The 24,499-nt window shown below is 43.0% G+C and overlaps 1 protein-coding gene across 1 annotated transcript in view; it reads left to right on the forward strand.

The window, feature by feature from the left end:
- Positions 1–3,970: 3,970 nt before the first annotated feature.
- The window catches only part of LOC121530721 (MAM domain-containing protein 2), a 33,823-nt gene continuing 13,294 nt past the window's right edge, over positions 3,971–24,499 (forward strand). The window contains exons 1-6 of the mRNA XM_041835913.2: positions 3,971–4,388; positions 4,643–4,762; positions 12,932–13,182; positions 19,227–19,311; positions 19,531–19,668; positions 19,990–20,246. Of these exons, the coding sequence (XP_041691847.1) occupies positions 4,358–4,388; positions 4,643–4,762; positions 12,932–13,182; positions 19,227–19,311; positions 19,531–19,668; positions 19,990–20,246 (882 nt within the window). The 5' untranslated portion in view covers positions 3,971–4,357. The remainder of the gene's footprint in view (positions 4,389–4,642; positions 4,763–12,931; positions 13,183–19,226; positions 19,312–19,530; positions 19,669–19,989; positions 20,247–24,499) is intronic.

A 24,499-nucleotide genomic window follows, 5' to 3' on the forward strand; every position in this document is an offset into this window, starting at 1 on the left:
CATTACCTCTCTCTAACTGGGACAGTACTGGCCACTGGGTACTACAGGCAGGCAGACATTACCTCTCTCTAACTGGGACAGTACTGGCCACTGGGTACTACAGGCAGGCAGACATTACCTCTCTCTAACTGGGACAGTACTGGGCACTGGGTACTACAGGCAGGCAGACATTACCTCTCTCTAACTGGGACAGTACTGGGCACTGGGTACTACAGGCAGGCAGACATTACCTCTCTCTAACTGGGACAGTACTGGACACTGGGTACTACAGGCAGGCAGACATTACCTCTCTCTAACTGGGACAGTACTGGCCACTGGGTACTACAGGCAGGCAGACATTACCTCTCTCTAACTGGGACAGTACTGGCCACTGGGTACTACAGGCAGACAGACATTACCTCTCTCTAACTGGGACAGTACTGGGCACTGGGTACTACAGGCAGGCAGACATTACCTCTCTCTAACTGGGACAGTACTGGACACTGGGTACTACAGGCAGGCAGACATTACCTCTCTCTAACTGGGACAGTACTGGCCACTGGGTACTACAGGCAGGCAGACATTACCTCTCTCTAACTGGGACAGTACTGGCCACTGGGTACTACAGGCAGGCAGACATTACCTCTCTCTAACTGGGACAGTACTGGACACTGGGTACTACAGGCAGGCAGACATTACCTCTCTCTAACTGGGACAGTACTGGCCACTGGGTACTACAGGCAGGCAGACATTACCTCTCTCTAACTAGGACAGTACTGGACACTGGGTACTACAGGCAGGCAGACATTACCTCTCTCTAACTGGGACAGTACTGGGCACTGGGTACTACAGGCAGGCAGACATTACCTCTCTCTAACTGGGACAGTACTGGACACTGGGTACTACAGGAAGGCAGACATTACCTCTCTCTAACTGGGACAGTACTGGCCACTGGGTACTACAGGCAGGCAGACATTACCTCTCTCTAACTGGGACAGTACTGGACACTGGGTACTACAGGCAGGCAGACATTACCTCTCTCTAACTGGGACAGTACTGGGCACTGGGTACTACAGGCAGGCAGACAACTACAACACCACATACTGTACAACAACAGTTAGATGTACAGAGTGACACATGGATATGTACACAGAGACAAAGAGACGGACAGACAGATAGACAGGCGGGCAGACAGACAGACAGACAGATAGACCAGACAGACGGGCAGATAGACAGACAGATAGACAGACAGATGGGCAGATAGACAGACAGGCAGGCAGAGACAGACAGATAGACAGACAAACAGACAGACGGACAGACAGACAGACAGACAGACAGACAGACAGACAGACAGACAGACAGACAGACAGACAGACAGACAGACGGACAGACAGACAGACAGACAGACAGACAGATAGACCAGACAGACAGACAGGCGGGCAGAGACAGACACCAAGGACACTGATTCATCACTTGTTTCTTACAAAAACAAACTGACAGACATTGAAGTGTTACTGAAAAAGGCCCACAGATCTTTCAGAAGCTCAAAGACAGGACAGGAACATGGCAGAAGTGAGTTTAAGTGAGAGAAAAATTAAACATCGGTCCACGGCCATGGCTTAACATTTTCCTGGGTAAATACCAATGTCTCTCTCTGTGAGCAACCTGCCCAGCAAATTTTTTCCATTTCCAGAAACCAAAATGTTCCTTGAAGAAGGACATACAGTATCGCTGTCTGTTACTGAATGAACAATATACTATACAATTACAGTCTAGACTAGAACAGGACTTAAATAACAACATGGGATAATAAAGGATGTTTAAATGTTTAAATTGCAAAGGGGAACCTGACAAATGTTTTCCAAATAGTTTCCAAATAGCCTAGTTATCAAATCAAATCAAATCAAATGGTATTGGTCACATCCACATATCTAGCAGATGTTATTGCGGGTGTAGCGAAATGCTTGTGTTCCTAGCTCCAACAGTGCAGTAGTATCTAACAATTTAGAACAGCACACAAATCTAAAAGTAAAAGAATAGAATTAAGAAATATATAAATATTAGGACGAGCAATGTCGGCGTGGCATTGACTAAAACACAGTAGAATAGAATACAGTATATACATATGAGATGAGTAAAGCAGAATGTAAACATTATTAAAGTGACTAGTGTTCCATTATTAAAGTGACCAGTGATTCCATATCTATGTATATAGGGCAGAAGCCTCTAAGGTGCAGGGTTGAGTAACCGGGTGGTAGCCGGCTAGTGATGGCTATTTAACAGTCTGATGGCCTTGAGATAAAAGCAGTTTTTCAGTCTATCTGTCCCAGCTTTGATGCACCTGTACTGACCTCGCCTTCTGGATGATAGCGGGGTGAACAGGCCGCGGCTCAGGTGGTTGATGTCCTTGATGATCTTTTTGGCCTTCCTGTGACATCGGGTGCTGTAGGTGTCCTGGAGGGCAGGCAGTGTACCCCGGTGATGCGTTGGGCAGACCGCACCACCCTCTGGAGAGCCCTGCGGTTGTTAGTAATCAGGCCTATTACTGTTGTGTCGTCTGCAAACTTGATGATTGAGTTGGAGGCCTGTGTGGCCACGCAGTCATGGGTGAACAGGGAGTACAGGAAGGGGCTGAGCACGCACCCTTGTGGGGCCCCTGTGTTGAGGATCAGCGAAGTGGATGTGTTGTTTCCTACCTTCACCACCTGGGGGCGGCCCGTCAGGAAGTCCAGGACCCAGTTGCACAGGGCGGGGTTCAGACCCAGGTCCCGAGCTTAATGATGAGCTTGGAGGGTACTATGGTGTTGAAAACTGAGCTATAGTCAATGAACAGCATTCTTACATAGGTATTCCTCTTGTCCAGATAGAATAGGGCAGTGTGCAGTGCAATGGCGATTGCATCGTCTGTGTATCTATTGGGGTGGTAAGCAAATTGAAGTGGGTCTAGGGTGTCAGGTACGGTAGAGGTGATATGATCATTATCTAGCCTCTCAAAGCACTTCATTATGACAGAAATGAGTGCTAGGGGGCGATAGTCATTTAGTTCAGCTTCGTTTGTTTTCTTGGGTACAGGAACAATGGTGGACATCTTGAAGCAAGTGGGGACAGCAGACTGGGATAGGGAGAGATTGAATATATCAGTAAACACTCCAGCCAGCAGGTCTGCGCATGCTCTGAGGATGCGGCTAGGGATGCCGTCTGTGCCAGCAGCCTTGCGAGGGTTAACAAGCTTAAATGTCTTACTCACCTCAGCCATGGAGAATGATAGCCCACAATCCTTGCGAGCGGGCCGCGTCGGTGGCACTGTGTTATCCTCAAAGCGGGTGAAGAAGGTGTTAAGCTTGTCTGGGAGACGTCGGTGTCCGTGACATGGCTGGTTTTCCCTTTGTAATCCGTGATTGTCTGTAGACCCTGCCACATACGTCTGGTGTCTGAGCCGTTGAATTGCAACTCCACTTTGTCTCTGTACTGACCTTTTGCCTGTTTGATTGCCTTACGGAGGGAATCACTACACTGTTTGTATTCGACCATATTCCCAGTCACCTTGCCATGGTTAAATGCGGTGGTGTGCGCTATACGTTTTGCGCGAATGCTGCCATCTATCCACGGTTTCTGGTTTGGGTAGGTTTTAATAGTAACAGTGGGAACAACATCCCCTGTACTCTTCCTGATGAACTCAGTCACCGTGTCAATGTATATGTCAATGTTACTCTCAGAGGCTGAACATATCCTAAGCAATTACATGGAATTATACTAATAAATAAAATGAGGTTACATGTAACTACGTGGTATCTATACAACTTAATGAAGAGTGACATAAAGTATGGCTATTTCTGAAAGGAGGGGGTTATTTGGGCCGGAGCTGTATGAAAAATGTATGCACTCACTTAACTGTAAGTCGCTCTAGATAAGAGCGTCTGCTAAATGACTAAAAATGTAAAATGTGGTGGAATGCCTGTGATTTCATCCAGGAGGAGAAGAGATGCAGAAGGCGGAGTAGCCTACACAGATTCCATGTGGAGATGCGTCCACTAGCCGTTAGAATCTGGACTGCATTACTGTCAGGCGCTTCCTCACTCTCATCTCCTCCTCTCTTCTGTCCACCTCTCCCGCCCGCGTGCCAAGTGTCTTTCCAAGTCGGATTAAGTAAACGGACCGGTAACGTGACCGGTAACAGCTGAGCCACTGCTCGTGCCCTGTTGCTGTGAGAGTTGGTGGCTGAACTTGAACTGTAGACGAGCTTCACTGTTCCGGGCATTTGCAGTTAAGAAGATAGATCCCGCTGTATGGTGGTGGTATTCCCTCTGGAATCTGCGAGTGAGGAGTTAACGAGTTGCGCGCGAGTACTCTCATCTCTCTGCCTCGCTGCAGTCTTAATATGAACAGCATTTACCATCTCGCTTTTCTGGGTAAGTTGCAGCCTTTTTTTGTTGTTGATATTATTTCAAAGTTAATCAAAGAAGTTGCACCGGTATTTTTCTGACACTCAAATGTTGGCCCTATCCGTGCCACATAGCCTATTTTATTTCCTCTCCAAGTTCTGATTCCATGCTGTGTGCATGATATAAAACAGAAGCCCACACCTTTTGCAGTAAGCCAATTGCCTACTTGTACCATAAGCTGTATAGCTGTAAATCTTGTTCTGCTTCTCCTTGTCCTCCAGTCCCTGTGCTTGTTGGGTCGCAGCAGCAGCTGCTGTTACCCGGGTCCTGCAGCTTCGATACGGGTACCTGCGATTACACCTCCGACCTTGCCTATGCCAGATGGACCAGGAATGAGGAAGGTTGGACAACTAACTCACTTACTATGTAGTCAATGCTGTACACAAAATGCACAAATAAAATATAGAATTGGAAGGGCTGGGCTGGGAGAAAAGGCATTCTGCCCTTCAGTTGCAGGTTGTCTTCATTGATATTAACATGTTTTGAGATTTTGCAGGGCTACATTTACGTTCTCAGGACTATATACAGAATAGATGGTAAATATGTCTAAGGTCAGAGCAGCATGTATATACAATGTGTCTGTCTGTCTGTCCATACTACTCTTTATGCATGACTGGTTACATTAGGAGGGCCTCTTTAAGAGGGATGGGGGAGAACAAAAAATACACAGAGGGGGTAGTGAGAGAGAGAGAGAGGGGGAGAGAGAGAGAGAGGGAGAGAGAGAGAGAGAGAGAGAGAGAGGGGGAGAGAGAGGGAGAGAGATGGGGAGAGAGAGGGAGAGAGAGAGAGAGGGAGAGAGATGGGGAGAGAGAGGGAGAGAGAGAGAGAGAGAGAGGGAGAGAGAGAGATGAAAGATGGGAAGATACAGAGATGAATATGTGTAGAAGGGTGAGACAGACACATAATTTCAATTATGTCCATTCATCCAGTTGGCCTATAGGGAGATGAACACGTTTAGACTTCATAAAGTAGGACCAGTCCATTATTTGAGGGACACTGATTGGAGAGAGACCACTTCTGGCACTGTGTTACTTTTCATAAACGTCTTTCAAACCAGAGTTAGTAATGGCCAGCTATCAATGGAAAGGTTTGCTAATGGTCTCTAAGGCTAATTACTGAATAAGTTCAGCCAAACAGAAAAAACTGTCTGGTGAAAGAGAGAGAGGGGGGAGGGGAATATAGAGACATTGAGAGAGAGAGAGAGAGGTGGGGGGGGGACAGACAGGGAGAGAGAGAGGGGGGGATACAGAGACAGGGAGAGAGAGGGGGGATACAGAGACGGAGAGAGAGAGAGGGAGAGAGAGAGGGAGGGAGAGAGAGAGAGAGAGAGAGAGAGAGAGAGAGAGAGAGAGAGAGAGAAGGAAAGAGAGAGAGAGAGAGAGAGAGAAGGAAAGAGAGAGAGAGAGAGAGAGAGAGAGAGAGAGAGAGAGAGAGAGAGAGAGAGAGAGAGAGAGAGAGAGAGAGAGAGAGAGAGAGAGAGAGAGAGAAGGAAAGAGAGAGAGAGAGTTAAACAAGCAGTTGAGCTGAGAGATGTACTGTATGTCACCACCAGCTCCTGATGCCAAGCCACACATTCTCTACAGTACGACTCCACTCCCAGCAGGCTTTCTGTTTCCCACTGGACAACTCTGAACATTACATTACATTAGTCTCTGGGCTCTCTCTCTCTGCAGCTCTTGAGGACAGAAAGCAGCCTCCAACAACAATGGCTCCTGGTTTATAATAATCTGTCTCTGGAGTTTACATTACCCCCTCTAAAAATAAGTGTTGGTGTTATAGCCTACCGTCTCTGTGCCATCGCTGCTTGCCAAACCAGATGGCCTGACTGACACTATCGGCTGCATGTGCCATTTGGGATGCAGTTGTAGTGTGTCTCTGGGAAGTGCTGGGTGGGCCCATAATCTGTTAACCCTGCCAGGAGACATCCAGCAGGGTTTAGGCTTTCAAGTGGTTGAAGAACAAAAGCCTTCACTTCACACTGAACGGCTGAGGCATTACAAGAGCAGTCCCTGGCTGACAGAAAACAGAGCAGAGCATGTAGCCGAGAGAATGGAATAACTGTCAAACATGAAACTACAATCCCCTGACGGCGAACCGACACAACCTTGGTGATGTCGGACTCAGTGGCTTGTGAATCGCGATGGGCGGGCCGGCGGTTTCGTTCCTCCCACTGGGTCGGTAAATACAGCCATAAAACCAAAAGACTTGGCCGCGACGGCTGTGTTTTCTGTTTGGTTTCCACAGCAACGCTGGATCAGACAGGGGCCAGGCCCGGCTTACCAAAAAAGAAAAAGAAACCGAGTCACTCCAGATACTGACTGGTGTTCTGATCCATTTCAGATACTGACTGGTTTTCCCTACCTTTTTTAAGGTATCTGTGACCAACAGATGCATATCTGTATTCCCAGTCGTGAAATCCACAGATTTGGGCCTAATGAATTTATTTCAATTGACTGATTTCCTTTAATGAACTGTAACTCAGTAAAATCTTGTTGCATTTATATTTTGTTCAGTATAGTTTAAATGTATCGAATCACTTGGGAGTTTCAGAACTTTGGGTAAACTTCTCGTTTAAGATGCTTTTGGGAAACCGGACCATGACTGTTAGGGACCACTCTATCGAGACAGAGAATAATCTGTGTCCCTCTGGGTGGTCAGTCTGTGAAAGGAGGACAAAGATTAAGGAAAATCATCCTTTCTTTAATCTTTCATTTGATGTATTCTTTCTTCATAAGACTGCCATGATGTCCTATCATCCTCTTGGCTTCACATCACAACCATATCCATTAACTCAGATGACATCCATCTTGGAATACCACAGTCTTTTCTTTATTCGTCTTCGTTTTCGGGGGCCTGGCCCCTGTCTAATCCAGCGTTGCTGTGGAATCACATGGGAGTTTCTGGATTTTGGGTAAACTTCTCCTTTAAGGCAAAGTTCATCGTTAGAACCCTTCGTAGGAGCATCGTTACATTTCTGCGCTGCGCTTGAAAACGCTTGTTATTTACAGACAGCTAAGTTTGTTGTTAGATGTATTGACACATGCTCCAACAACGCACTTAGCGAGCGTTCTCTCTGCGTTTTGGGAAACGCATGTTACATCTTCGGCCATTGTAGGAACGATGCATCGTTAAAACAGTCTTCAAACATTCGTAAGCCTAAATTCCATCGGGAAACCCGGCCATGGGTCTGTAGGTGGGTTGGTGTCCGTTCCGGTCGATCCTTCAGGTGTATTAGTTTAGGTTTTTAGAGCGAGAGAATGACTCATAGGAGCTGTTAGAACATAGTCACTCTAGCATGGTGGTGGAAAATTGTGTTTTATAAAGAATGTATGCATATTTTCACCGTTTTCTTTCAGCCTTCTCACCACTAAATCTAGATAAAGAGGAAATGAATGCGTTTGCAGCCTGAATGGAGAAGGTTTTAGGTAGGAACCGGTCCACGGGGGATACGAGTGTATTGCCTTCAGCATACAATGTGTTTGGACGGTAAGATGAAACGACTCAATATCACATTCTTTTTAATTTTTTTTGTCATTTAGCGGACACTCTTATCCAGAGCAACTTACAGGAGCAATTAGAGTTAAGTGCCTTGCTCAAGGGCACATCGACATATTTTTCACCTAATCGGCACGGGGATTAGAACCAGCGACCTTTCGGTTACTGGCACAACGCTCTTAACCACTAAGCTACCTGCCGCCCTCACCATCTGCCGGCCTTTGGGCTAAGCTGTACCTATTGTGTAGACACACACAGTTATAATCACAGTTATAATCACAGTTATATGCAGTTAGATTTACTGAGTCTCTGGCTTCTAGATGAACGTTATCCCTCCGCATGGTTACAAAATTTGGGAGGTGCTCGGCGATGTGGTACGGAGCTCAATTTGGCTTATGCAAGCCTCCGGAGGCTCTGCAATTGCGTCACATCCTCCATACGGTGTCAGTAGCTGAGTGTAGATGCGGTGTGGAAATCAAGCGCAGGAAACACGGGCGTTCGTGAACAGACTTTAGTAAAAATAAAGGCAGCACCACACAGGCGAACAGCCAACCCAACCGGGAGGCAAAATACCAATTACGCACAAACAACAACGTGCGTAAAAGGACAATAGCGCACACAGTGCGGACTCTCGAAAACAACAAAACACGAGAGTAAATACGAGAGCAACAGCTAGACAATAACCAATCACACATAACACCTGACCCAACACACGATAACTAAATAGGAAACCAAATCAAACACTAACAAGGGACAGGTGTACAAACAGACAAAACCAAACAAACATGAAACATCGAACGGTGGTAGCTAGTACTCCGGGGACGACGACCGCCGAAGCCTGCCCGAACAAGGAGGAGGAGCAGCCTCGGCCGAAACCGTGACATACGGAGCCTCCAACCACCATTGAGTAGCTTTTCTGAGTACTTGTACCATCACACCACCACCACCATGCTTGACCTTTGGTATGATGTTCTTACTGTGGAATGCAGAGTTTGGTTTTCGCCAGGCATTACTGGAACCATGTCGTCCAAAAAGTGATACTTTTGAATCATCTTTCCATAGAACGTCTTGATGATCATCCAGGTGCTTTTTGGCAAACTTGAGTCAACTTTTTGGACGAGATGGGTCCCATTATGTCTGCCGAAAACCAAACACTGCATTCCACAGTAAGAACATCATATCAAAGGTCAAGCATGGTGGTGGTGGTGTGATGGTTTGGGAATGGTTTGCTGCCTCAGGACCTGGACGACTTGCCTTAATAGAAGGAACCATGAATTCTGCTCTGTATCAGAGAATTCTACAGGAGAATGTCAGACCATCCGTCTGTGAGCTGAAGCTGAAGCGCAGCTGGGTCATGCAGCAAGACAATGATCCAAAACACACAATCAAGTCTACATGAAAATTGCTAAAAAGCAACAAATTGGAAGTTTTGGAATGGCCTAGTCAAAGTCCAGACCTAATCCCAATTGAGATGTTGTGCCAGGACTTGAAACGAGCAGTTCATGCTTGAAAACCCACACGTCACTGAGTTAAAGCAGTTCTGCATGGAAGAGTGGGCCAAAATTCCTCCACAGCGACGTGAGAGACTGATCAACAACTACAGGAAGCATTTGGTTGGAGTCATTGCAGCTAAAGGTGGCACAACCAGTTATTGAGTGTAAGGGGGCAATTACTTTTTCACACAGGGGAATTGGGTGTTGAATAACTTTGTTTATGAAATAAATATGTAATTGTTGTGTTATTTGTTCACTTATGTTCCCTTTATCTAATATTCGGTTTTGGTTGAAGATCTGATAACATTCAGTATCACAAATATGCAAAAGTAGAGAAAATTAGAAAGGGGGCAAATACTTTTTCACAGCACTCTATCTGGGTAGGAGCGTTGGGCCAGTAACCGAAAGTTTGCTGGATCGAATCCCCGAGCTGACAAGGTAAAATCTGTCGTTCTGCACCTGAGCAAGGCAGTTAACCCGCTGTTCCCCAGGCGCCAATGATGTCAATTAAGGCAGCCCCCCGCACCTCTCTGATTCAGAGGGGTTGGTTAAATGCGGAAGACACATTTCAGTTGAATGCATTCAGTTGTATATTTTACATTTTTAGTCATTTAGCAGACACTCTTATCCAGAGCAATTAGGGTTAAGTGCCTTGCTCAAGGGCACATCAACAGGTTTTTCACCTAGTCGGCTCAGGGATTAGAACCAGCAACCTTTCAGTTACTGGCACAACGCTCTTAACCACTAAGCTACCTGCCACCAACAGACTAGGTATCCCCCTTTCTCTTGTATCACTTGTAGCACATAACAAATTACCTTTCTCACCCTAGTATTAAGGAGCTCAGGGCCAGATGCAGTTTATCTGCAGAAAATGAGTGTTAAAGGGATAGTCCACCCAAATTACAACATGACATATTGGTTTCCTTACCCTGTAAGCAGTCTATTGACAAGGTTTGACAGCAATCCATGCTTTGGTTTAGTTTCCCTAGCACTGTTTCCAAATACTAACGTTTTAGCATTTGTGGCACAAATCCCATCCGTCCTGGTAGCGATATTAGCATTTCTCGCGCATCTTGTCCAAATCATCCGAAAGTATCTCAAATGTATTGTGAATGCCAGCAAAGTCACTTAGATGAGTCGAACATGATGTGCGAAAATGCTAATATTGTTACCATGACTTCAATGGGATTTGTGCCACAAATGCCACAAAATCATGGTTCCGATATTAGTATTTTTTGTGCATCATGTTCAAATCATATTTAAGTGACTTTGTTGAGCTTCACAATACATTTTAGATACTTTTGGATGATTTGAACATGATGTGCTAAAAATGCTAATATTGGTACCATAATTTTGTGGCATTTGTAGTCTGTAGATAAGCAGGTTAAATGGATTATACGCATCATGTCCATCACAGCCAGCTCTGGTCAGACAGACTAGGATTAGGCCCCAAGCCAACCAAACAGACGTGTTTAGCTTTAGGATTTAGACATTCAATCCAGTGATTATTTCCATATTTCAAACTGTTTTTAATAGATGCTAGAATATGACAAACAACAGTTACGGTAAAATGAAAAGTTTAGCGCTGAACCAAAGATGTTTATTATTCCAAGAGAGTCCATCTCCTGTTGTCCAGCTTGAACACTGCAGTATCAATATCTCTTCATTTACTCCTTGGCCCCAACATGTGGAGATGTTTACAGTTAGAGGATCACTCTGAGGCCTTTTCTGAGGAGACCAGTATATCTCAGTCAGGAGTGTTGATGTCAGGGGAATGTGGTGCAGGAGAAGACCCAAATGGCAACCCATTCCCTGGTCAAAAGTAGTGCACTGTGTAGGGAATAGGGTTTCATCAGGAGTGTTGGTGTTAGGAGACTGTCTGTGGGACAGGGGAAGGGTCTAACTCAGGATTGTTGGTGTTATATTAGGAGATATCGGGACAGGGGAAGAGCATTGTTTTGGTTAGAGTACAGAAGAGAGGAAAAGAGATAGGGTTTGAAACAGGGAGAAAAACAGGGGGGAGGACAAGAGAGATGGGCTTTGAAAAATGGGGGAGTACTGGGAGAGGACAGAAGAGAGAGGGGGCTTGAAAGAGAAATGGTCCACATGGCATCTGGAAGGAATCATGTCCACTGTCTGTCTGTCAGAGCATATAGTTTGTTCCAGGTCGTAAAAGTGGACAGAGTAACGGACGCCATTATAATAATATACCATAGACAAAAACCGTCTCCATGCCAACTTGCTGCTTATAACACACTACAGCAGTACGGTAGCCATCTCCATATGGATCATCTACAGTTGGTGCTTGTTGAACATGTGGCTCATCTGATCTGCTTCCTAAATAAATAATAATAATAATCTGCTTCCTCTACAGAGACCAGAAGAATCCAGTCCATACTCATGGTTTATGATGCATAGCATAGCCTGCCATTGCTCATCAACATTTGGGTTTAGCCAAGGAGTTGACTCTCCAGAGTCTCCAGATTGATCTTGTTATCTATTAACGGTCTTTAAACAGTTTAAAGAAGAGGAGGATTTTTATTATTATTATTCACCCTAAAAACCATAGGATTTTAATCCTATTCCTTGTCTCTCTCTCTCTCTTTCTGTCCCCCACTACTTTCCTCTCTCTCCCTCCCTACGGACTCCACCACCCACGGTGCAGTGAGTCCACCACCCACGGTGCAGTGAGTCCACCACCCACGGTGCAGTGAGTCCACCACCCACGGTGCAGTGAGTCCACCACCCACGGTGCAGTGAGTCCACCACCCACGGTGCAGTGAGTCCACCACCCACTGTGCAGTGAGTTTACCACCCACGGTGCAGTGCAGGGGAAAAGGTGACCAGGGTCATTAGTTTTTTTTTGGTTTCCAGACTCTATTGCTTTGGTTTGGTCTGACCTCCCTTTCCCTTTGACAGAGAGTTTTTTCCATCTTCCTCCTTGGTTGGCGACCAACAGTTTTATGTTCGTCTTAATGACTCAATGTCCTTGATGCTCTATGAACTCATTCTGTGGTTAATAGCTGATTTCAGCTGATTAACTCTCTGATTGAAGTCAGCTTCTTTCATATGCTGATGTCAGGTTTTGGTGTGCTTGTACGGTATTTTAGCCTTTTTGTTTAGACTAGGTGATACACTGTATAACTACACAACATGACCACACACACACACACACACACACACACACACACACACACAGACAGACAGACAGACAGACAGACAGACAGACACAGACAGACACACAGACACCCACACACACACACAAACACACAGAGACACACATAGACAGACACACACACACAGACACACACACACACACACACACACACAGAGAGAGACACACACACTCACCCACACAAACACACACACACACACACACACACACACACACACACCCACTCTGTATCAAACCAAAATATTTTTTTAAAATAAAGAAGAAATTAACATAATAATATTAAGTATTGATTTACGATTTCAATATCAAGCTACACTATTTTGGTATTCCTCTCTCATTCTCCACAGGGCGTTTCATCACGGCAGACTCGTCCTTCATTGATGGGAGGGAGAAGGCTGTTCTAGTGAGCCCAGTATTAGAGCTGCTGGACTGGAGCTGTCTGAGGCTGGTCTACCAGATCACTGGTGCTGGCTCTCTGCAGCTGCACCTCAGACCGGAAGGAGACAACTTTGACTACACACTGTGGAGCGCAGACAAGCCTTCGGATAGCTGGCTCATCGCTAGCATTGACCTGAGAAACACCTCCAACGCATACCAGGTACACACACACACACACACACACTCACCTACCAGGTAAGCTGGCAGACTACACCCTCAAAACACTCAGCCTCTATATTCAATAACTGGGGTTCAGCCTTTATATTAAATAACTGGGGTTCAAACTCTATATTCTATAACTGGGATTCAGCCTCTATATTCTATAACTGGGGTTCAGCCTCTATAACTGGGGTTCAGCCTCTATATTCTATAACTGGGGTTCAGCCTCTGTATTCTATAACTGGGGTTCAGCCTCTGTATTCTATAACTGGGGTTCAGCTTCTATATTCTATAACTGGGGTTCAGCCTCTGTATTCTATAACTGGGGTTCAGCCTCTATATTCTATAACTGGGGTTCAGCCTCTATATTCTATAACTGGGGTTCAGCCTCTGTATTCTATAACTGGGGTTCAGCCTCTGTATTCTATAACTGGGGTTCAGCCTCTATATTCTATAACTGGGGTTCAGCCTCTGTATTCTATAACTGGGGTTCAGCCTCTATATTCTATAACTGGGGTTCAGCCTCTGTATTCTATAACTGGGGTTCAGCCTCTGTATTCTATAACTGGGGTTCAGCTTCTATATTCTATAACTGGGGTTCAGCCTCTATATTCTATAACTGGGGTTCAGCCTCTATATTCTATAACTGGGGTTCAGCCTCTGTATTCTATAACTGGGGTTCAGCCTCTATATTCTATAACTGTGGGATACTGTGGTTTACCGTGTGGGATATTTATAGACGAGAGGATTTAAACGTGACAAGTGTTTACAAAATAATATAACATTTTATGGCTAGCTGATATCACAGGAGCCCATTAACCCTCCTTTAATGAACTGAGAGGGTTGGGTTTTGGTTTTAGACCAAGGCCACATTAACTATACTAATGACAGAGGATGATGTAAGCCTGTACTTTTTAGGATTTGAATGCTTGTCACTGCATCCTGTATCAGAAGGTTGGTTGGACCTCACTAAAATCCTGTAGATCACTTGTTTTGTTTACAAAGCTCTGCTCCACAAGTTTCCAACATATCTCACTTCCCTGTTGAAATATCAAAATATGAGATACCAAACCCGTTCGCAGGGTTGGTTAACTCTTGAGGTCCCGTTTGTTTCCACAAAGTTTGGTAAAAACCGACTTCAGTTTTAACACACCACAGTTAAAGAATACCTTACAAAATAAATTATACCTGGACTCCCTGGTGCCGATAGGGCAGATTAAAACTCTGTTGTTAAATGTGTTCACTGAAGTGTGCAATTGTTTCAATTGATTATTATAACTTGTTGTAATAACCTGATGGAATGTATTTATAGTTGTCTTGTAGTTTGTATCTTTGTTGTTGTATTGATGGACATAGTTTTTGTCCTCAGGGCCATTGTAAATGAGACACTGGTCTCAATTGGGTTCCCCTTAATAAATAAAAGTTAATAAATAAAAAAATATATAATAATATTAAACATAATTGCTCTCTAACTCACTTCCCTTAATAACCACAGCAATATGCTCATAGGTTGCGACCCAAATGCCACCCTATTCCCTATTTAGGTCAGGGCCCATAGGACTCTGTTCAAATGTATTGCACTATATTGTCTCATTTGGGACGCAGGCGTACTCTCCCATTACGTAAAGCACCATAGGATCATCAAGAGAGTGAGTGATGGGAAAATAATAATGTTTACTCTATTATAACCTTAACATAAACCCCCCTAATGGAATAGTCTCTATTATAACCTTAACATAAACCCCCCTAATGGAATAGTCTCTATTATAGCCTTAACGTAAACCCCCCCTAATGGAATAGTCTCTATTATAACCTTAATGTAAACCCCCCTAATGGAATAGTCTCTATTATAGCCTTAACATAAACCCCCCCTAATGGAATAGTCTCTATTATAACCTTAATGTAAACCCCCCCTAATGGAATAGTCTCTATTATAGCCTTAACGTAAACCCCCCCTAATGGAATAGTCTCTATTATAACCTTAATGTAAACCCCCCTAATGGAATAGTCTCTATTATAGCCTTAACGTAAACCCCCCCTAATGGAATAGTCTCTATTATAGCCTTAATGTAAACCCCCCCCCCCTAATGGAATAGTCTCTATTATAACCTTAATGTAAACCCCCCTAATGGAATAGTCTCGATTATAGCCTTAACATAAACCCCCCTAATGGAATAGTCTCTATTATAACCTTAACGTAAACCCCCCTAATGGAATAGTCTCTATTATAGCCTTAACGTAAACCCCCCTAATGGAATAGTCTCTATTATAACCTTAACGTAAACCCCCCTAATGGAATAGTCTCTATTATAGCCTTAATGTAAACCCCCCCTAATGGAATAGTCTCTATTATAGCCTTAATGTAAACCCCCCTAATGGAATAGTATCTATTATAGCCTTAATATAAACCCCCCCTAATGGAATAGTCTCTATTATAGCCTTAATGTAAACCCCCTAATGGAATAGTCTCTATTATAACCTTAATGTAAACCCCCCCTAATGGAATAGTCTCTATTATAGCCTTAATGTAAACCCCCCTAATGGAATAGTCTCTATTATAACCTTAATGTAAACCCCCTAATGGAATAGTCTCTATTATAGCCTTAATGTAAACCCCCTAATGGAATAGTCTCTATTATAACCTTAATGTAAACCCCCTAATGGAATAGTCTCGATTATAGCCTTAACATAAACCCCCTAATGGAATAGTCTCTATTATAACCTTAACATAAACCCCCCCTAATGGAATAGTCTCTATTATAACCTTAATGTAAACCCCCCTAATGGAATAGTCTCTATTATAGCCTTAATGTAAACCCCCCTAATGGAATAGTCTCTATTATAACCTTAATGTAAACCCCCCTAATGGAATAGTCTCTATTATAGCCTTAATGTAAACCCCCCTAATGGAATAGTCTCTATTATAACCTTAATGTAAACCCCCCTAATGGAATAGTCTCGATTATAGCCTTAACATAAACCCCCCTAATGGAATAGTCTCTATTATAACCTTAACATAAACCCCCCTAATGGAATAGTCTCTATTATGACCTTAATGTAAACCCCCCTAATGGAATAGTCTCTATTATAGCCTTAATGTAAACCCCCCTAATGGAATAGTCTCTATTATAACCTTAATGTAAACCCCCCTAATGGAATAGTCTCTATTATAGCCTTAATGTAAACCCCCTAATGGAATAGTCTCTATTATAACCTTAATGTAAACCCCCTAATGGAATAGTCTCTATTATAGCCTTAATGTAAACCCCCTAATGGAATAGTCTCTATTATAGCCTTAATGTAAACCCCCTAATGGAATAGTCTCTATTATAGCCTTAATGTAAACCCCCTAATGGAATAGTCTCTATTATAGCCTTAATGTAAACCCCCTAATGGAATAGTCTCTATTATAACCTTAATGTAAACCCCCCTAATGGAATAGTCTCTATTATAACCTTAACATAACCCCCCTAATGGAATAGTCTCTATTATAGCCTTAATGTAAACCCCCTAATGGAATAGTCTATATTATAGCCTTAACATAACCCCCCTAATGGAATAGTCTCTATTATAGCCTTAATGTAAACCCCCCTAATGGAATAGTCTCTATTATAACCTTAATGTAAACCCCCCTAATGGAATAGTCTCTATTATAGCCTTAACGTAAACCCCCCTAATGGAATAGTCTCTATTATAACCTTAACGTAAACCCCCCTAATGGAATAGTCTCTATTATAGCCTTAATGTAAACCCCCCCTAATTGAATAGTCTCTATTATAGCCTTAATGTAAACCCCCCTAATGGAATAGTATCTATTATAGCCTTAATGTAAACCCCCCCTAATGGAATAGTCTCTATTATAGCCTTAATGTAAACCCCCCTAATGGAATAGTCTCTATTATAACCTTAATGTAAACCCCCCTAATGGAATAGTCTCTATTATAGCCTTAATGTAAACCCCCTAATGGAATAGTCTCTATTATAACCTTAATGTAAACCCCCTAATGGAATAGTCTCTATTATAGCCTTAATGTAAACCCCCTAATGGAATAGTCTCTATTATAGCCTTAATGTAAACCCCCCTAATGGAATAGTCTCTATTATAGCCTTAATGTAAACCCCCCTAATGGAATAGTCTCTATTATAGCCTTAATGTAAACCCCCCTAATGGAATAGTCTCTATTATAACCTTAATGTAAACCCCCTAATGGAATAGTCTCTATTATAACCTTAACATAACCCCCCTAATGGAATAGTCTCTATTATAGCCTTAATGTAAACCCCCCTAATGGAATAGTCTATATTATAGCCTTAACATAACCCCCCCCTAATGGAATAGTCTCTATTATAGCCTTAATGTAAACCCCCCTAATGGAATAGTCTCTATTATAACCTTAATGTAAACCCCCTAATGGAATAGTCTCTATTATAGCCTTAATGTAAACCCCCCTAATGGAATAGTCTCTATTATAGCCTTAATGTAAACCCCCCTAATGGAATAGTCTCTATTATAGCCTTAATGTAAACCCCCCTAATGGAATAGTCTCTATTATAGCCTTAATGTAAACCCCCCTAATGGAATAGTCTCTATTATAACCTTGACATAACCCCCCAATGGAATAGTCTCTATTATAGCCTTAATGTAAACCCCCCCTAATGGAATAGTCTCTATTATAGCCTTAACATAAACCCCTCTAATGGAATACTCTCTATTATAGCCTTAATGTAAACCCCCCTAATGGAATACTCTCTATTATAACCTTAATGTAAACCCCCCTAATGGAATAGTCTCTATTATAGCCTTAACGTAAACCCCCCCTAATGGAATAGTCTCTATTATAGCCTTAACATAAACCCCCCTAAATAAATAGTCTCTATTATAGCCTTAATGTAAACCCCCCCTAATGGAATAGTCTCTATTATAACCTTGACATAAACCCCCTAATGGAATACTCTATATTATAGCCTTAATGTAACCCCCCCTAATGGAATAGTCTCTATTATAACCTTAATGTAAACCCCCCTAATGGAATAGTCTCTATTATAACCTTAACATAAACCCCCCTAATGGAATAGTCTCTATTATAGCCTTAATGTAAACCCCCCTAATGGAATAGTCTCTATTATAACCTTAATGTAAACCCCCCTAATGGAATAGTCTCTATTATAACCTTAACGTAAACCCCCCTAATGGAATAGTCTCTATTATAACCTTAACATAAACCCCCCTAATGGAATAGTCTATATTATAGCCTTAATGTAAACCCCCCTAATGGAATAGTCTATATTATAGCCTTAATGTAAACCCCCCTAATGGAATAGTCTCTATTATAACCTTAATGTAAACCGCCCTAATGGAATAGTCTCTATTATAACCTTAATGTATGTGACAGGAACGTTTTAAGGTGGACAGCGTGTATATACCTTATATCACCACAATATGGCCGCTGTCTAGTCTTCATGTCTTCCATCATCATGCAGGATTAGACAGGTTAGACAGACTACTGTACGGGCCAGGAGGCCTAATGGTGCTCAAGATACTCTGCAGCAGCTGTATCACAGGACAGATTTCACCTCTCATTTAGTGATGGGAGGTGATAGATTGATAGGTGCTCAGCTTTAGGCCCAACCCATACAGCAGTGTTTCCCAACCTCGGATCTAGGGGACCCCAAGGGGTGCACGTTTTTGGATCCCAAGCGGTGCACTACACAGCTGATTCATCATTTAAGCTTTGATTATTAGAGTGTGGGAAACACTGCCATAGGGGGATGTGTTGGAGGGGATGTCATCTGTTAGGGTTTTATTGCTTTTAGAGTGGAGACGGAGACGTTTTACTGAAAACTAAACTTCATAACATTATCTTATCTGATATAATGGCCCCTTTGTTTTCATTCTCTCTCTCTCTCTCTCTCTCTCTCTCTCTCTCTCTCTCTGTCTGTCTGTCTGTCTGTCTGTCTGTCTGTCTGTCTGTCTGTCTGTCTGTCTGTCTGTCTGTCTGTCTGTCTGTCTGTCTGTCTGTCTGTCTGTCCGTCCGTCCGTCCTAGCTTTTGCTGGAGGGTCGACCCAGTGAGGAAGCAGGCAACAGTGTGGCGATCTTTGAAATCCACATCGTGCCTGGCTACTGCATAGGTCAGTTCTCAGGGTAGGAGAATGTTAAAGACAACTGTTAAGCCTCACAACATGTGGTTGATTACTGTATATGTTTAGAAAACACATAGAGGGACATGAGCTGTTTCTACTGATGATATTGAAGCCATAAATATGCCTTATACATGGTACATGTGCAGATTCCATTACTTTTATACCAAGAGATATAACTGTTGTTGTTGTTGTTGTTGTTGTTGTCAGAGTGTAACTTTGAGGAGCACCACCTGTGCGGCTACAGTAACCACTGGAACCCCAATGTCAACTGGTACGTTGGAGGGAGTCTGGCCCGAGATCCACAGTCCAACCTGCCTGATGACCACACCATGTACAACCAGAGAGGTACACACACACACACCATGTACAACCAGAGAGGTACACACACGCACACACACACACCATGAGCAACCAGAGAGGTACACACACACACACAAGATACACCCAGAGAGGTACACACACGCACACACACACACCATGTACAACCAGAGAGGTACACACACACACACACACACACACACACACACACACACACACAAAGATCACACCAGGGGCCTGACCTGAGTGTGTGTTCTGTTCATTGGGGTATGTGTACTAGGTTTTTTGTTCTATACGACACGATAAACCAATGTTGCTGTCATGTTTCTACACCTCATCTCTCTCCAGGCCACTACATGTATGTGGACTCAGTCTATGCTAAGCGGTTCCAGGAAGTGGCCAAGCTGACGTCTCCCATGACGACCACACCGCTGTCAGGCTGCTTCTCGTTCTACTACCAGCGGGACCAGGAGAGAGGGAACATCTTCTCAGTGTTCACTAGAGACACGCTGGGACACTATGAGGAGATCTGGAGGCCTGACGTCTACGCTACACCTTCCTGGAGGCTGGTCAATGTGGACATCAAGGCCCCACACCCCCTGGAGGTCAGTACTGGTAGTGCACCACACGTGCTAGACAAACACACGCCTGGAGGCTAGTCACTGTGGACATCAAGGCTGGAGGTCAGTACTGGCCCTACACACCTTAGAGTTCAGGGGTCAGAGGGCAAGGACAGACAGACAGACAGACAGACAGACAGACAGACAGACAGACAGAAGACAGACAGACAGACAGACAGACAGACAGACAGAAAGACAGACAGAAAGACGCACGCAAGCAGGCAGGCACACACACACACACACACACACACACACACACACACCCATAGATATCTTTGGTCTCCAAAGATTTCGCTACATCCGCAATAACATCTGCTAAACACTGGTATGTGACCAATTTGATTGGATTTGTTTTGAAATCTTTGGTCTGTGCAGTATTCTTCCCTGTGGATTCCCTGGACAGATATAAATAGCCAGACAGGAGAAGGGTGTTATTAATTACTGTTGCCATAGCGCCAGAGACTGAGTGAGTTCCTTCAAGGGTAGAACACCATGAAGAAGATTCAGGGAAGAGTTTGGATGACTCTTCCCCTCCTCCTCCTCCTCCTCCTCCTCCTCCTCCTCCTCCCAGTCCTCATCCTTCTCCTCTTCTCCTCCTCTCCTCCTCCTCTCTTCCTCCGCCCCCTTCTCCTCCTATTAATCTGTTGTTGGAAGAGAATAGAAAGGAAAGGAAATGTTTGGTCTCGTTCTCTGCTGCTGCTGTAGTGTTATAATGTATCTTATAGCAGACTGGTGACTTCCTGTCAGATTTTGATGTGAAGTATATGTCAATTTTTCATAGAATTTAGGTTGAATATTTTTTGCATAATATTGATTTCCATTGGGAACTGAAGAAGGAGCACGGTGTTTGTTTTCTGTCTACCATGTTAAAGCCCCCTGGCAGTCTTTTTATTTTTAAATAATCACTGTATATCTAATAAATCACTGTGTGTGTTTATTTCATGAAAATAACTCCAAATATATTTGTTATAATTTATTGCCCTCAGCCTCCTTTTGCCATTGAAATGCTCCATCTGATCGTGTGGGCATGTCGATACAAATGTAAATATATTTACATACACAGCCCTGATTGGCAGATAGTCAGTGGTGGAAAAAGTATCCAGTTGTCATACTTGAGTAAAAGTAAAGATACCGTAATAGAAAATGACTCAAGTAAAAGTGAAAAACTACTTGAGTAAAAGTCTAAAAGTATTTGGTTTTAAATATACTTAAGTATCAAAAGTAAATGTAATTGCTAAAATATACTTAAGTATCAAAAATAAAAGTAAAAGTATAAATTATTTATAATTCCTTACATTATGCAAACCAGACGGCACAATTTTCTTTCTTTAAAAAAAAATGGATGGAAAGCCAGGGGCACACACCAACACTCAGACATAATTTACAAACAAAGCATATGTGTTTAGTGAGTCCGCCAGATCAGAGGCAGTAGGGTTTTATGTTCTCTTGAGAAGTGCGTGAATTTGACCATTTTCCAGTCCTGCCAAGCATTCAAAATGAAACAAGTACTTTTGGGTGTCATGGAAAATGTATGGGAGTAAAAAGTACATTATTTTCTTCAGGAATGTAGTGGAGTAAAAGTAAAAATTATATCAATAGAAAAGTACAGATACCCCAAAAAACAACTGAAGTATTACTTTAAAGTATTTTTACTTAAGTATTTTACACCACTGTGGATAGGATCGTCTAGACTCTAGAGAGCCTACCCTGCTTACCCCTTCAAAGTAGGAGGATACATATGCAAATAAAAGATGACTGGTCATTGGTCAGAATAATCAGATCAGATTGTGATGTCATGATCTGGGCCAAATATTCCATCCCACTTGAACAGGCTGAAATTCCAGGCATTCTTTTTCAAACAGCTCTTACACATAAAGGGCATTATCATCATTTTCACAATTTCAGAGTGTTATTTTGACCCTCATAGTGTGGAAATATCATCAAACAAACAGGAAAATCACATTTTTAACTGCACTGCCCTTTAACCTAAACATGTAGAACTGGGCAGTATGTACAGTGGCGTGTATTCATGGATACCAAGAGAAGCCAGGCATCCCAAAAAAATTGACCAAGACAACAATAAATAAAATAATGTATCTTCCGTCTCTGTGTTTCATAATTTTCCTTCAATTCACAAGATGCTGAAGGTACAGTTTCTCACCGGAGAAAGCATCAGAGCGAGCGAAACAGCGCCCCTCTGTCTCTGTATGTGTAGGCCATCTATCTGATGCTGTCTGGTCAAAAAGAGTATGACACTGTTGCCTTCCGTAGCATTGAATGTAAGAGAAGCCAGCGAGCATTTGGCCACCCTTGATAAAAAATTTATAATAACAATAGCCAATCAGCGTTGAGCTAAAGTGAGTGAGCTCAACTGTGAATGGTCCTGGCACACCAAAAAAAAAGTGTTAAAGGAAGCCAGTTTGGATTTGGCGTCATTCCCATCAAATCGCATCAAGAGCATACGTCATTGACAGAAACAACTTGAATTGTTGCATCTCGTTGTGTTGTTGTCCTCCGGTGGCTAGCTAGCTAGCTAAAATTTCCCCTTTCCTAAATTAGCCATGGAGGAAGATTGGGTTTTGGAATTGTGGTTTTACTTAATTCTACGTACTGGACAATGACTATAACGGCAATTCTGATCCAACCATTAATTCATACATTGTGCCCCTGGCCTGAGAGGATGGAAGTTCAATATGTAGCCAGATGTAGATGTTAACTAGCTAACGTTGCCCATCAAAGGAAGTTAGGCTACCGAGCAAGCAATTTAGCCAGTTAGCCTAGGACAACAAAAAATAAAAGCGTGTACTGTATGACAGAGTGATAGACCGTTTCATCAACATGAAAGAGAGGAGGATGGTATTGGTGTTTCTCTACAAGTAGGGTGAGTCAACATGTTTTTTCTACATGCACGAACGCGCACACACACACACACAGAAATCAGAACCATAGACAGCCACATCATATTTTGCTTACATTGATTGGACTAAATAGTTTGTGGTATCTTTTAGTTGTCACTGTATTAGACTAAGCATACTGTAGGTGATTTGACGATGTTGAAATGGTGCTGGAATAGTGGAGGCAGCTCCTGTGTACTTTGCGACTTGCGGTAACTGTGGTTCTAAATCAATAATTGTTTAGCGGTTCGAAAATATCGGAAACATTAACTTCCCTGACCATGCTGAAGGTCATGTAACTGTTTGTTACATGCAATATACTTTGTTGCTCTCCGGTTTTGTGATGAAACAAAGGTGTGGTTGAATTTATTCTGCCACTATGTCTTCTTATTGTCTCGGCCTTTAGGCCTATATATCAGGATCGCAAGGCATATGAATTAACAGCTTATAGAGCAAACAACACAATTATCACAACACATAGGTTGTAATATGGCTTTTTATTCTGGCTTCCCTAGTGATTATTTTTTTTCTCTACTGATGTGTGTTTGACTATTCAGTTCCAGGATAAATAAATCTGAGGTAACGAGCACCTCGGTTAGAGTTCCTCTCAGACAGAAGAGTGTTTTAACACACACTCACACATACACACACACACACACATGTTTTACTATCCTTGTGGGGACCTAAAGTTGATTTCCATTCAAAATACTATTTTCTTTAACCCTAGTTCTAACCCTAACCCCTAACCCCTAACCTCTAATTGTAAACCTAACCCTAAACCTAACCCTTAGCCTAAAATAACAGTTTTCCTGGTGGGGACTGGCGAAATGTCATTGTTTTACGATCTTTGTGAGGCCCCAACCATTTCCTTTACAGCTCTACACAACCCAGTCAACGTGCTACCGTTACAAAGAGAGCCGCTCTGTTCTGTTATGTAACACGCTACAGAGTCTGGGTTAATGTCTTTACCATTACAGTCAACTCATTGAAGGTTTTGAATAGGACTTACATTTAGCATTGATAAAAGCTCTGTTGACCTGAGAGGCATGTTTTAAATGATGTTCTGTTGGACAAGCCTGGTCGTTTTAGTGTGGCATCTGGCTAACTGTTGATGAGCTAACTGTTGATGAGCTAACTGATGCGCTAACTGGTGCGCTAACTGTTGCGCTAACTGTTGCGTTAACTGTTGCGCTAACTGTTGAGCTAACTGTTAGGCTAACTGTTGAGCTAACTATTGAGCTTACACAGTATGGTTATCTCCTGATTATATATTGGTTATATCTTGGTTATATCTTGGTTTGGTCTGTGTTTTCCAGGTGGTGTATGAGGTAGCCTTTAACAGTG

Source organism: Coregonus clupeaformis, chromosome 18 (genome assembly GCF_020615455.1).
Source record: "Coregonus clupeaformis isolate EN_2021a chromosome 18, ASM2061545v1, whole genome shotgun sequence".
NCBI classification, from domain to species: domain Eukaryota; kingdom Metazoa; phylum Chordata; class Actinopteri; order Salmoniformes; family Salmonidae; genus Coregonus; species Coregonus clupeaformis.